Source organism: Chiroxiphia lanceolata, chromosome 8 (assembly GCF_009829145.1).
Source record: "Chiroxiphia lanceolata isolate bChiLan1 chromosome 8, bChiLan1.pri, whole genome shotgun sequence".
Lineage (NCBI taxonomy): Eukaryota > Metazoa > Chordata > Aves > Passeriformes > Pipridae > Chiroxiphia > Chiroxiphia lanceolata.
In genome coordinates, this window is record NC_045644.1 from 18,438,540 (window position 1) to 18,452,380 (window position 13,841).

Consider the following 13,841-nt stretch of genomic DNA (forward strand, 5'->3'; position numbering starts at 1 on the left):
TCAAACCTACAGCACAATTTGCACAAGAGATTCTTTGTTATTTTTCCTTTCCTACAGTAGCGCAAATTTAACATGCAAACAACCTTGGCCTTTTTGATGTCAGATATGACTCATGAGATAGAAGCTGGCTTTACTGATTAATCTTACTTATGCACATGTCTTATTTCTCCCCTATGACTTGCCAAGAGCATTTATTTCTGCTACACTAGGAACAAAATCTCAGCTTTGTCTCTGGAGCATTACATATTGCAGACTCTGTCTCTTTGGCCCTCTGCATTAATTTTCTTCAAATGACACCAAGAGGCCAATATGTTAAATTTGCACTATTGGTCTGACAAAATTTTGGCTTCTATTTATAATCATTTGTATAAAAAGCAACAGTTTGAGTTAGCTTAGACCTATTACGGAGGGAATCACTCTAGCACAGGTAATTCTGAAACTGCTTTCACTTTCTATACTTGCTGAGGTTTGTGGTTTTGAGGCAGCGTAAACTGTATCAGGGATACTGGCAACTCTCTGACGTGCAGTTGGAGGTGTACACTGGAAGACTCTATTAATCCCAGTTTTGGTCTCCTGTCCTTTTTAAGAGGATTTCTTTATAGAATTAGGTATTGATCCTACCCTACTTATTGGAGTTGATTCACAGCTGCATTACTCCATGGCCTGCTGGCATAAACACTTGAAAATCAGATTAATACTATGAGCAGCAATACACATGATGCAACAAGGGCGATTCCAATTGCATGATAAGGATGGAGATTTATGAGCTCCTCTGGACCTCTGCCCCAGTGTTTTACTTTCCTTACTGTTCTTTTTCTTCATCTTTCAGATACAAATCTAAGATTATTCCTCACATATTATTCTCCTAGGTTTGGGTGTATTATGATTGTATGTAACTCGTGCTACAAGCCTTCTGATGTTTCTTTAGGCTGACTTCACTGTAATAAATTTATCTGTTGTAAAGTTCTTTAATATTCAGTCTAACTTTTGGGGTTTAGTGTTGTCATAATACTTCTGATTATAAAGGAATGCTGTTCCCAGCTACTCTGTGGAGAAGACTGTAAACCAGAGAATATGTATCCAAAACATTCAGAGAACACAAAGGTTTCCCTAACAGTGAGAGGTGGATCCCACTCAATCAAAGGAAAAATCTCCTCTTCACTAGATGGTTGTTCAGGTATATGTTGAAAAAAGTCTTGTAAGATTCCTTCTGATGCAGGAGCTCTGAGCTCCTAGATCTTCTACCTCAGCCTGCTCATCTTGAAAGCATACTGAATGCTAGCAAAGTTGTATTTGTGTCAGCAGCCTGCCCTCAGACATCTTTTCTCCAGCCCTTCCAGACAGTGCATTGCATGGGGCACCAACTACTCTCACCCAGCAGTTCTGTGAGTAGTTTCCTACAGCTGCCAAACAGCAGAGATATTGCTACACAGTAAGACAGACATGTCCAGGAGTATCAAACATCCTGCCTGACTGAGGGGGAAAAGCAGCATCATGCCAACATTCCCATACACAGAAAGGATGCAAAACTTCCACCAGAAAAAAATCTTGGGCTCTGTGAACCAATTCTAGATCCACTTTGTAGAAAGATATATAAATGGGGAAGAAGTGTGCCAACATGCAGAATGGATTGAGCAAGGACATATATTTTGATGCAGAACTTACTGGCTCGCAGTTCCTATTGTGTACCCCAAAGGAAAGCATAGCAATACTTTTTGTAGATATCTAAACAAAGGTATTGCTACCCAACCACATGGCAAAATACAAGCCAGAGCTCCTACATTCTAAAAGTATACACCATATACCCTACCCTGTAGCAAGCATTAAACTCAGTAAACCTAATTTAAAACCATGGGATTATTTACTGAGAAATTTTGAAGTTTTGCTATTTGAGCACTTCTCAATTAACTAAGAAAACAAAACAACAGGGTAACTGATTTATCCATGTTTGGAAATATATATGTATATATATATATATATATATGTATATATATATATATATGTGATATACAGAGCAGGAAAATACAGCTAACTAGGACTATCCCTTGCAAAAACAGACCAGCGTGGACAGGGTCCCAAATACCTCATGCCTGCCTCTTTCTAGATACATTGTAATCATATTTGGCAGCCTCTACAATTTAAGAAAGACAAGTTTTTACATGTGTTCTTATGAAAAGCCCAACAAACTTTTGCAACCTTAACTTCATCTTGCCTTAATGAAAAGTGTCTTAGCAGAGGCTCTATAGAGGCTGGATCTACTCCAGTGTAGTCTGTGGAAGGTTGCTTATGGATCTCAACCTTTTAGGCTCAAATCTAAAAAGATTCATTCACACAAAACAGCTCAGTGAAGCCAATTAAGTAGGCTTAGCCTAGGCTGTTCTGAGATATTTTATTAGAGATGAAACCAATTCCCTTTGAAGATAAGGGAATGCTTTAGTTGATGGACTCTATTTTGCTTTTGGCAAGATCTATGTAAATCTGGAGTAATGCCATTGACTTCATAAGAACTTCAGCCCAGATTTAGTGATGTCACCAGGAGCAGCATATAAGTCCTGGTTGATTGAAAATGAGTATTGAACCCTTTAATTGAAACTGAATCTTAAAGTTACCAGTGGGAAGATATTTTTTTCAATTGCACTTGTGATTAATGTTGATTTGTAGTGAATTATTAATTTAACCCTTAAAGTCAAAGAATTCACATAAATCAGCATAATTTATGTGAGGAATTGAGCATACCTGATCAACTCCATTGTTGGTTATTAATTATTGGTTTTTTCTGGGCAAGCAAAGGCTCCTAATGCTATAGGGTGAGCCAGAAAATCTAGTTTGCTTTGACAATATATAGATATTTGGGATTTGGAGCACATTGAAAGGCCCACATTTTCTTTACTATAACTTCCCACAACTCAAACACACCCAAAGTGAGACATAGGGAGAATTAAGTTTATTCTTAGGTAGTTCCTCAATCTTCTCTTTCCAAAATACTTGAATTTTGGACCAAAATAAACTAAAAACATATATGGAAAAAACTTTTTACCATAGATGGTAAAAACCTCCATATGCTTCAAGTGTCTCCTCTTCTGAGAGAAATGCATTGTTGAGACACCTTTTTTCACACTACTCTTAATGTCAAAGCATTAAGTCAATGGTGAACAGGTTAGAGTTATGCCATACTTTTAAATGGTATTTCATGTAACATTAAGAAATCATTTGAGTTCCTGACAAAGTCTACTTATTCCTTTCTAACTGTTTGAGGCTCAGAGGGAACATTATCATAATCTAGTCTGATCTTCTGCTAAACAGACAGCCAAGCATTGAGAGGGAATATATTATGGATATTGTTATTAGTGAGGCTTTGTATACCCAATCTGGACATGGAAGACACCAAGGTGCCACTTTGAAGTTGAACTGTTCTTCTCATTTTGACCTACCAGGTTAAACTGGTGAGAATTCTCAATGTAAATTTATTTATTCAGCCATCTTAAGGAATTTCACGATACACAGCTAGGATTATACAACACCACAGACATTTACCTCATTGATGATCTTCACCTTTTCACCCCACTCCAACTTGCCTCCAGTACTTTCTATCATTAGACCATGGCCTCTAGAGGCATTTGATGGAGGTACAGTACCTTTTAAACCTCTCAATATGTGCAGTTAAACCCCTACTCTGAGTAAGGTCCCTCACCGATGCTCACCTTGGGTCATTCTGACACAGAAAGCAAGCTGCGTGGGGGTTATTATTTCATCAGTAATGTCAGTAGCCAGAACATTTATCCAGATTCTATTTCATGTTCCAACAGGACCATTGCCTCAGAAGATGTCATATGGTCAGGAGGAAAAGTCCAGAGATGAGAAGGAGAACATCAACCTCAGAATAAAGCACATCATACCACAGACAACAGCAAGCCACTGTACAGCAGCAAGATGGAAGATGTTTTCATATTATTCTGAGAATTTATACTCTGGGTCTAGTATGTAATCCCAAGCTTTACAACAGTCTGATCAGCCTCTTCACCTCATCTTTCTAATTTCCACCTCATGCCCCCTGGATCTATTTAAAACAGTCCAGAAAAAATTATTTTCTTGGCCTATTATTTGACCATGTCACATAAACCAAATCTGAGCCAAAGGCAAATCCAGTTCAGGCTGTGGTTCAGGTTTGGGTTTAAATCAAAAGAATGCTTGTGATTTGAGTAGACAGAACATTAACAAGTATCAACAATGTATAATAACTGTAATAATAAGCTCACTTTGCAAGAATAGAGTCACAGATGAGTCAAAGGAAGAAACTAACCCTCTGAGTTATACAGTTTTACGATTAATATGGTATGAACACAGATCCTCAGAGACATGCAAACCAATTTAAAATGCAGTAGGGTTTGTTTGGCACCAAGCTTACAGCTTTGACTCCATATTAATAAAAATCAGAGTTGTATATATTTTTGTATCTTTCCTGCAACTTATATAAAAATATTTCAACCATTTTAAAGAGCAAAACCTTCCCAAACTACCAAGGTCCAGGGGCCTCTATTTTTGCAGCTCCAACAATTTTACTGAGACATCTCCTACTTTGTGACATTTTAATTATTCACAGCACTAGTGCACTACAAGTGAAACATGCTGTGTATTCTCCATTCACTCATTCATTAGTTTTAATTAAACCCTCTAATTTTATTTATGCTGTCATGGACTGATTAACAATTTGCAGCACAAACCAGGAAGTTTTAAACAGCACCTTGAGAAATCTTCCTTGCTCTAAACAGAGGTCTGCTATAATAACTACAAATCTGCTGGATTATGTTCTGAAAGCCAAAAGGAACTACATCAGCAGCTTTCCCAAAGCAATTTTCTTTTAGCTGTTTAACAAAATATATCTCACAGCCTTCGGTGAGAAACACAGATGATGAGGTGTCCAAGGGATTTGACAGAATGAAACTGCAGACAGACACTATGAAAGTTCCTTTATTAGAAGCAGTCTAGGGCTGAGATGGAGCGGCATGATGCAATTGGAACTGTGGACCATGTCCCACTTCAGCAGACACTCAGGACACTTAGTGTTGCCAAAAGGATGAAAGGCAATTCCTGAAACTTGTTAAAGTTGGAACATCTTAAGTAACTCCAGAGTCTTTATAGCTGTAATTTACACATTTTATTATTCTTCTAAATTCCTGTCATCCATTTGAAGTGTCTGTAACTTGCACCTTCTGACAACAGATCTTCTGTCTCTAAAGACCTTCACCACAGTTATCTTAGAGCACCTGAGTTCATCAGCACGTGTGCTATACCTCACAAATGCAAAGATTTAAGTTCACTCAAAACAGCCACCATATACCTCTGCAGTGCCCTGCTCAGCAATTCATTCTGGTCCCCAGAATTCATAACAGCCCTTCTCTCACTCTTCACATCTGTTCTTTCCTCTCTGGTCCCCCTCTACACATTTCCTTCTCACATCTGTTTCTGTCCCCACCTGAACATCTCAGGTTTGCCTCTCCTGCTCTCTCAACACTGTTTTATTCTCTCCTACGTGACTGGAAAAGACTGCCTCAGACCACTTTTTCCACCTTTCCCTGCTAGGTGTAGCTGTGCTCACCAGCTGAGGCAAGGCAGATAAAAGTCTAGGAGAAGAAATAAGTATCTCCATTGAACAGAACTCATTGAAAGATTTGAAGAGGATAACCGGAGTTTCTGGGCCCTTTCTCTTGCCTCACTTCCCTTCTCCATGAACACATTTACTCCCAAAAATAAGGAGTGGGGGAAGTAACAGGTAATCATACTCCCTCTCCCCTTCTGCTGAAATTACCTTGCAGCTACCCTGTCCCTGCTTCAGAAAAGTAACTTCCAGCTCTCTGCTCAGTACAATATATGCTTTATACAACTCTGAGTTACTGTCAACTCCTGTGGAGCCCTCAAATAACTACTCACATTCTTCTATTGTCTTTTTGTGCAACCTAGCAAAATGCAGTCTACAGACATAGAAGTCCTAATACAAACAAGAGAGCTGTGCATTACCTCCCCTTTTTATGGTACACACTGCAACAGGACAAGCTAATAGGGTAAAGTGGGAGAGGGAAAGCCTCCTCAGGGACCACAACCATTCCTACATAGCAATCATCATTATGTGAATCCCTATTATTTTGCTTATAGGCTTGCAATTAGGGAGAAATAAATACAGAGTGAGGCACAGACATTTCATCTTCCTGGGCTCTGCTCTGAGTACAAACTGAGGCCAGACAGTGAAATCTGTTTGCATGTGTCAGTCTAAAGCGAACTGAAACAACACAAGACTTTATCCTTTGGCACAACGATCAAAATCTGTTCACACAAGAATTAAGCAGTGGGCTATTTATAGAGGCCGCACTACCTCCAGAAGCGGAGCAAAAGGTTGTCCCAGGAGAGCCCAGCTAAGACAAAGCAGAGCAGCTCAGGCTGAATCTGCCCACCTCATCAGGAGGGCTGGATTTCACTCCAGCCAAGAGCGTTCCCAGCAACAAATGAGGCCTCCCATAATGTATTCCAATAAAAACAGAGGCTTTAAAAAGAAATCAGTGTTTTGTTCCCTTCCAAGACATATAAATCCTTTTAAATTGCGCTATTTTAGAAGCATTAGCAATTTCTTTTAGGCGATGCCTCCCTCTAGTGTTAGTCCGCAGGTGGCCGCCACCGGGTCTCTGCCAGCCCAGTTTTTGAGGAGGTGAAAGATTTTCGAGTACTCGCTACTTATTATGCTTCTCGTTCTGGCACCATCTGACAGTTCAAACACAGTTTGAGCAGGACTGTGCCAGCGAGCTTTAGGAATCATCCCAGGTGCTACTCCTTGCAAGGAGATCTAGCACAGGTCGTCCGCAGGTGAGAAAGCAGCAGCAGATGGCTGCCTGGATAAGATGGCAGTAGAAGAGACAAGTGTTAGAACCCTGTCATAAGCTTTAAAATGAACAGCTATGAAGTTCACAAAATGTGCAAGGCTGATTTGAAAAGACTCAATAAACTCCCAGGTTCAACTTCCTTCTTTTCCTGCAGGAGATCGACGCAATGGCTCTGCCAACATCCTTTTACATGCTTACTCAGGGCCTTAAAAAGTCTTGTGCACACACAGCTATAAAAGATATATAGCAAAGACACACATGAAGCACTGATCTGGCTGCAAGCTCAGGATTAGGCCTCTACAAGCGGCAGCAGATTCATCTAAAAAGTCACTTTTTAATTCCTCTAGAGAAACGTACAGCCCAAATAATCACAAACTCAGAGCTTTCTTAAAAGTCTGATACTATCAAGAACGCCCTTACATGTGAGCCATAGTCCAGCAATATTTGTTGGAAATACAAAAGGTCACCATGTAAAAGTGGTGGGAGAAACCTTCACTTCTGCAATCTGTTCCCATTTGCAGTCATGATTTTTTCAACCTAATAGTGCATTAGGAGTAGATTTCTGCATTTAATTTCTTAAGCGCACCACAGCAGGGAGAGTGAGGGAGGGGAAAAAACAGTTTTATTTCTCTGCAATATAAAGAGTAACAGTTATTGCTTGCCAACTACACAATTATTTTCAAAGAGCTTACCATCTCTCTTAGGTTGATATATTAGCTTTATTACCCTGGCATGGCTCTGAGAGATACTTGCCATTCAACTCGTTGGTACAAAGAGATACAGATGCTTTATTACTGTGGATGGAATTCCCATTTCTGCCAATGCTCCTGGCAATTCTGTGCCCTCCCGAGAAGTAATGCAGACCCTAAATCATTTATTATCTATTCTCATCACAGTTTTGGCATTTTGCTTTAAAAGTATCAGGATGCCTTAGTGTATAGCATTTTCACTACCAGTACAGAAATCTCCTAGGGTGTTGGCTCAGACCCACAGCTGCTCTTTCATGGAGAAAGGATTGAAAAATAGAGGAGCTAAACTGATATGCACTAAAATATGCCACTGCCATCTGCTTTTTAGCACAACAGTACTGCCTCTGGGCACTAGGACACTCCATACCTGACTGACCCCTCTAGCATAGTGTTGGGATTTTCAGCTTCTAAGCTGGCCTCAGGCAGGACAAGTGTACCCAGCTGATCAGCTCAGCCATAAAAGCAGCATTTCTAGGAACAGCCATAGCACAGGGAAGCACATAGCTTTGGTAAGTTTTAGGTGAAACCTGTGGTGTCCATCCCATTGCAGACTTCTAAGCAGGCAAGGGAAAGTTTTTTCTCTTGAAATATTGCCTCAAGATTTTACAAAGTTGTGTTTGAGCCTTATTCCAAAATTCCATTGAAGTCTTTCCTGCCGCTATATTTAATACTCACTTAAACACATGGGGTGTTTTTTAAAGCTAGTGTGTTTCAGGCTACTCGAAAGATAGCAGGGGAATTAGCCCCTGGAACAATCTACCAAGTCATTTAGTGGATTTTCTACTGTTCATTGTATTGAAATCAAAATGTGATGTCCTGCTAAGCCATCTGTACTACCTCAGCTCCAAGATTCAGGCCTAATATAGAAGTTACTGAGTATTTTTACTGTGTGTCACACAGGAGGTCAGAAAAAATGATCTAATGGTCCTGTCTGGCCTTAAGCTCTATGAATCTATGAATAAATGAAAATCTTAGGCCTAAGCACTTTGGGACAAAGAACGTCTTTAAATATTTAGCAAAGCACTACGTCCACTGGGACTACTCCATAAATGAAAGTAGCAGTCACACGCCTGAGGCTCAGGCATCTCAGGTCATCTTAATGCATGTAAACACTGATGTGATGAGCGCTCAAAGAAGATGTTCAAATCCTGGTGTCACTTAACTCTTAAAATGTAGTGGTTCAGATTACTTTTTTCTTAGACAGTCAGTTCAAGCCTTTCTGTGCAGTTGCTCCACTGTAATCAGTCATAGTCCACGTACAGAATTTCCTCAGAACAAAATCCATAAATATGTTCTGTCACGAAGTCATCCTTAGCCTTCAGTTTGGCAAAATACATACTAAAATCTGTGGAGGAAATGCCTAATTGAAAAAGCAAGAATGAAGATTTGGCCAACTCCCAACAGGGCACACCCTTAATAGCACAACCAGATTCTCAAGTACAAAGGGCTTAAGAGGATCATCTCCTGCTAAGAAACAGGGACTTAGACACGACAGGTTATTACTGGTTATATTGGGTACATCACTGGGATGTATTTCTCATAGAAATCCCAGGCCATGACTCTTGGGATAGCTGCTTAGAGCAGGAAACTGAACAAAAATGATGGTCTAAAAATTAAACCACTGTCCTTTTCCCCCTCATCACTGATCATAATTTAGAGAACCTGACTTTTCATTAGCCAATTCTGAGTAACAGAAACAAACTGCTTCCTTTCCAAGTTGTTGTTGTATTTGAGCTTCCTTGGAAGTCTGTTTGCATTTCCTCACAGCCCTCCAGATCCAGCAGCTGAGCTCCAAGCTGCTGCTTCACATGATCTGTCAGGATCCTTCCCAGTAACCCCTCAAGGCTGATAGAAAGATGCCCATACAGTTTAATTACCCAGTCTTCCTGGTTCAAGTAAAAGAGTATAATATCTGCATATCAAAAGTTGCCAGAAGCAGCTCCAGCAAGAATTGTCATCATTAATGCTTGCATAAAAGGGGGGTGAAGATAGTGGTTATGTTAACAACATTTTAAAAAACTAACCAAACAAGCAGGACTTGTCCTACCCAGGAAACCACACTGCCAATAGTTTAGCAGAGTACCTGCACTGCAGTTAGCAGTTATCTATATGTAGGGGGAAAAAAAAAAAAAGGAAAACAAAATGAAGGTAAATGCAATTAAGTACTTTCATAAAAGATAAACATGCATGCATGCAGGTTATGAGAAAATATCTGAAGCCACAGATGTATGTAGTCAAGACCAGAACTGAACTTTTGGTTCATCAGAAGTTAATTTTCTGTGTGAAAATAATTGCATTGAAAATATAACTTCAAAATCATTCTGTTTTATAGTACCGATTTTGTACTTTTACAGCCTTTGTAATAAACCATTCCAGGTAACAGATAAGGCTGAGAACAGAGTAAATGACAGATCTCACCTGCTTAGGCAAAACTAATTTTTGAGATAGAAAAGTTAAAGACAGGCATAGTGTTGCAAATGCATCAAGGACAGACCACCACAGAATAAGTTTTAAAGGCCTATAGAATCTATCCCTGCTATGACTTTAATGCAGCCATATTGATTTTAATCTGCTGGAAGACCTGGCTTCAGCAGACTTCACATGGGAGCTCGACCGAGTTTGTGCAAGATCTGCTTGTTATTGATACGTCATTGCCAGTCTCAATGGTGTTTCATGGAGAGATGCCATTGATCAGTCTCTGAAGGGACTCCCACATTTTTATATCATGGTTTCAGAACACTCCCAGAAAGACCATCTTCAGTCCCAGAGATACCCTTATATACAGAGCACAATAGGGACCTTTATGAGCAAGCTCTGCTAGGGATCTTTGGAGTCACAATCAGGATCTCAGTGTAACTGTTTTATTTAGTGAGTACCTGCTTTGATGTAATAGTATTTAATCACAGAATCAACTAGGTTGGAAAAGACCCCTGAGATCAATGTTGGATTAGAAATCTTCTTCTGTCTTAGTAGTGACTCTCACTCACACTAGTAATCTCTTAACCCATAGAAGTCTGTTAACATATAGGAAAATTTCCTCCTGAGCTTAGGAAAGAGTCAGCCTTTCGTTTGAAAACTCCTCTCCTAGCAAACAATACAAAGCTCTTCTTTTCTGATTCCAGGACAACTTATCTTTTGGCCCTCATTAATCAGTTCCTCGAAAACTGAGCCTACCCCTCCATACCATGGTTTAGTTTTGACAACAGCTTGATGTTGCACTGTCCTTAAGTGACTCCTGGTCGCTGCCTTTCTCACTCTGCTGAAAGACTTTGCACTACAAATTTTAAATTGTTTCAGCAATTACAAAACATCATTCCTTCTACTGAGAACATGGCAATGAAGATGAAAAAAAGCCTCCTCATTGTAGTCACTAAATATTGAGTAAATGATATTTGCAGTAATAGGATATTTCTGGGCAGAGGAAACAAACAAGAGTTTATCAATGTAGTACTGCTTTATTTGCCTGATGACCTTTCAGGTCTTGGTCTTATAGAGAACCCATTCTGTGTTTTCTTGAGACTTCAGACACTGTGAGAAGGGAATAAGGGATGGAAGAAAAGGAACATCTTCAGTCAAGGACCTGAAATTGTAGTTCAGAATAAAGCCACCAATGATTTTGAGAATTATCCATTAATACTCACATCAGCGGATATTAAAAGAAATTGTATAATCTGACACAGAGGTGGCAACATGGAGAACTCGGTAGGACACAGCATTTTATAAAAACTATCAGTAGTGGTCACTTATGAGAAAAAGTAACAGAACTCTTGCTCTTGGAGCAAGCGTGTAAGGACTCCATGGGTCTGTTAGGTATGCCACAAATTTTGAAAAAAAAAAAAAATGTCAATGATGTTTGAAATGCTTGAATTGCTGGATACTTGATTTATCAACAGTGTTTTACCACAGCAATGTGGGCTCCATCAATGTGCTGTAGGAACACAGTCAAGGAAACGTCAGACAACCAGTGTCTAGAGAGACTTTCCCGGTGCAAGAGAGTGTGCGGCAAAGGGCCACCGATATGAGCAGGGACTGGATCACGACCACCTCCCCTACGAGGAAAGGCTGGAAACAGCTGGGTCTGCATAACCTAAAGAATAAGGAAGATCATCAACACGCACAAATAGGGTGAAAAGAAGACAAATCCCAAAATCTAACAGAAGGTATCTTCTCTCCCTATATACCCTAACCTACATCCCTAAACTTTCCACTGCCCCATTCCCCCCAGCCGGGCCCGCCGCGTCCCCCGCGCGCCCTGCCGCGCACGCGCACCGCCACGCCCCCGCCGCTGCGGAAGTGACGCGCGCGCGGCGGCGGAGCCGTCCCGGTGCGGAGCAGCTGCGGGCCCGGCTCTGCCGCTCCCGGTCCTGTCCTCGTCCCTGTCCCGGCACAGCCCGGGGGGAGGCGGCGGCGGCGGCCTCGCAGCCCCTCGCGTTCCTCTCCCGAGCCGGGGGCTCGCTCGCAGGGAGAGGTGGGTGAAACTGCGCCTGAGGCCCCGCGGTGTGGGCGGTAACGGGGTCCGGGGTCTCTCGGAGCTCATGGCCGGTGCGTGCGGTTGTATCCGTACCGAGCGCGTTCGGAGCGGAGGGGAGAGAACCGTGCGGTGGGGACTGAGGGCCACGGGCTGCCCTGCCGGGAGAGGCTGCTGATGGAGCCCAACAAAGTTATTAGTGCCTTCCCGCAAGTTAATAGCACTTGTTTCTCCACGAATTTGACAAGAAATACATCCTTTCAGGTGACAGTTTTGTTCTGAAGGTGCCGAACCATACCAGGTTCAGGCTTGTATGAGTATGTATGTCCAGCGTTAATTTCCCAAGAACTAAGGTGCTTTATATTTCATTTTAAAGCTGAATTGTCAAACTAAAGCTTACAGTCAGCTATTCTCATCAGTGCTTTTACTGGCAAGTCTTAACTTGTTTCAGAAACTTGTATTTTTGGGGTTTGGTTATGTTAAGTTGTGCATGTTTTTGTTATGTCATAATCATCTAGAGCATGACCATTTACACACAAGACTGAGTTCACTGTCTGGCAAGCAGAGTAATTTTTAGAGGTTGTCTTATTTGTTTTCATATCGACATCTTCCAGGAGAGCTAGACACAGTTGTCTCTAAGAGGTTTAGGCCACTCTTTTCTTTTGATTGTGGAAGTTGATGGGGAGATGCCTTTGTGGGGAGGACTTATGGAGGAGTAAACTACCAGGTGTTTAGAAGCACCAGTTTCTCATAAATGTGCTTATTGGTTTGCTTACTTTGATGTGGACACAGTCTTGATGAGGAGCTTTGTATGTGTGAATGTTCTTTTGACCATGTGTTTTTTCTTTGTTGCCTTTGAGCAGAGGATGCCAACAGACAACAGCCCCCTGCCAGACAGTATCCAAGAACAAGACTCTGCTACTACTTCAAGCAATAATTGCCTGCTTAAAGATGAGGAGTTGGGAATTGAACAAGAAAATGGCATTTGTGACAATGACATGGGTAATAGTGTCAGAGTTCCCAACTCTGACAGCCAGCCTTCCACTTCTATGGCTGTTCCTTTGGAGATGCCCAGAAGAGGACATCCCCTTTTACAGATCAACAGGCAGCAGATTCAGTCTGTTTCCTGTAGTGCACATGCTGCTGAGCTCAAAGATTTAGGAGTTGATGTCTATGACCAGGATGTACTGGAGCAAGGAGTTCTTCAGCAAGTAGATAATGCAATTAATGAAGCTAATAAAGCAGCAAAAATAGCTAATGCATCAAAAGAATATGAGTCAGTACTGGAGGACTTAAGGTAAATGGTGTTCTTTCTTATTGTTCTTTCCTGTTACTGATGAGACCCAGTATCTCATGTTTTTATAATCTGGAAGAGAAAAGATGTTTTGAAAGCTCTAGATCACTTATACTCTTTGGAGTCACTCTTAAAAAAGGAGAAAATATTTTTCACGTCAGACAGTGCTTCACTGCTCTTATTTGACTAATCTAGTCATGCATCAAGGCAGCAGAGTACAGTACATCTCCTTTTTCTGTTTTGTCTGCTACCTTACCAAGATTCATATCTGTTTTCTGGGCAGGGGAGAACTGCATTATACTCTTACTCAGACTTCCTCACTTCTGATTAGGTACTTTCTGTAATTTGGATAACTCCATCTCATGAATGTCCTACAACCAAAACAACCTCCTCACAAGTGCTTGTAAGAAGTACTGAATGACACCTCAAAAGCAACAAATGCTTAAGTAACATGGTGTATT

At 40.9% G+C, this 13,841-nt stretch overlaps 1 protein-coding gene across 3 annotated transcripts in view; it reads left to right on the top strand.

The window, feature by feature from the left end:
- The first annotated feature begins 11,950 nt into the window (after window positions 1–11,950).
- Window positions 11,951–13,841, top strand: part of ERCC6 (ERCC excision repair 6, chromatin remodeling factor) — a 47,644-nt gene continuing 45,753 nt past the window's right edge. Inside the window, exons 1-2 of one of the 3 annotated variants that reach the window (XM_032694971.1) lie at window positions 11,951–12,086; window positions 12,950–13,383. In XM_032694971.1, the coding sequence (XP_032550862.1) occupies window positions 12,953–13,383 (431 nt within the window). In that variant the 5' untranslated portion in view covers window positions 11,951–12,086; window positions 12,950–12,952. Of the gene's footprint in view, window positions 12,087–12,113; window positions 13,384–13,841 lie in introns of those variants that run through there. The other 2 variants (XM_032694972.1, XM_032694970.1) reach the window with 2 other exon arrangements.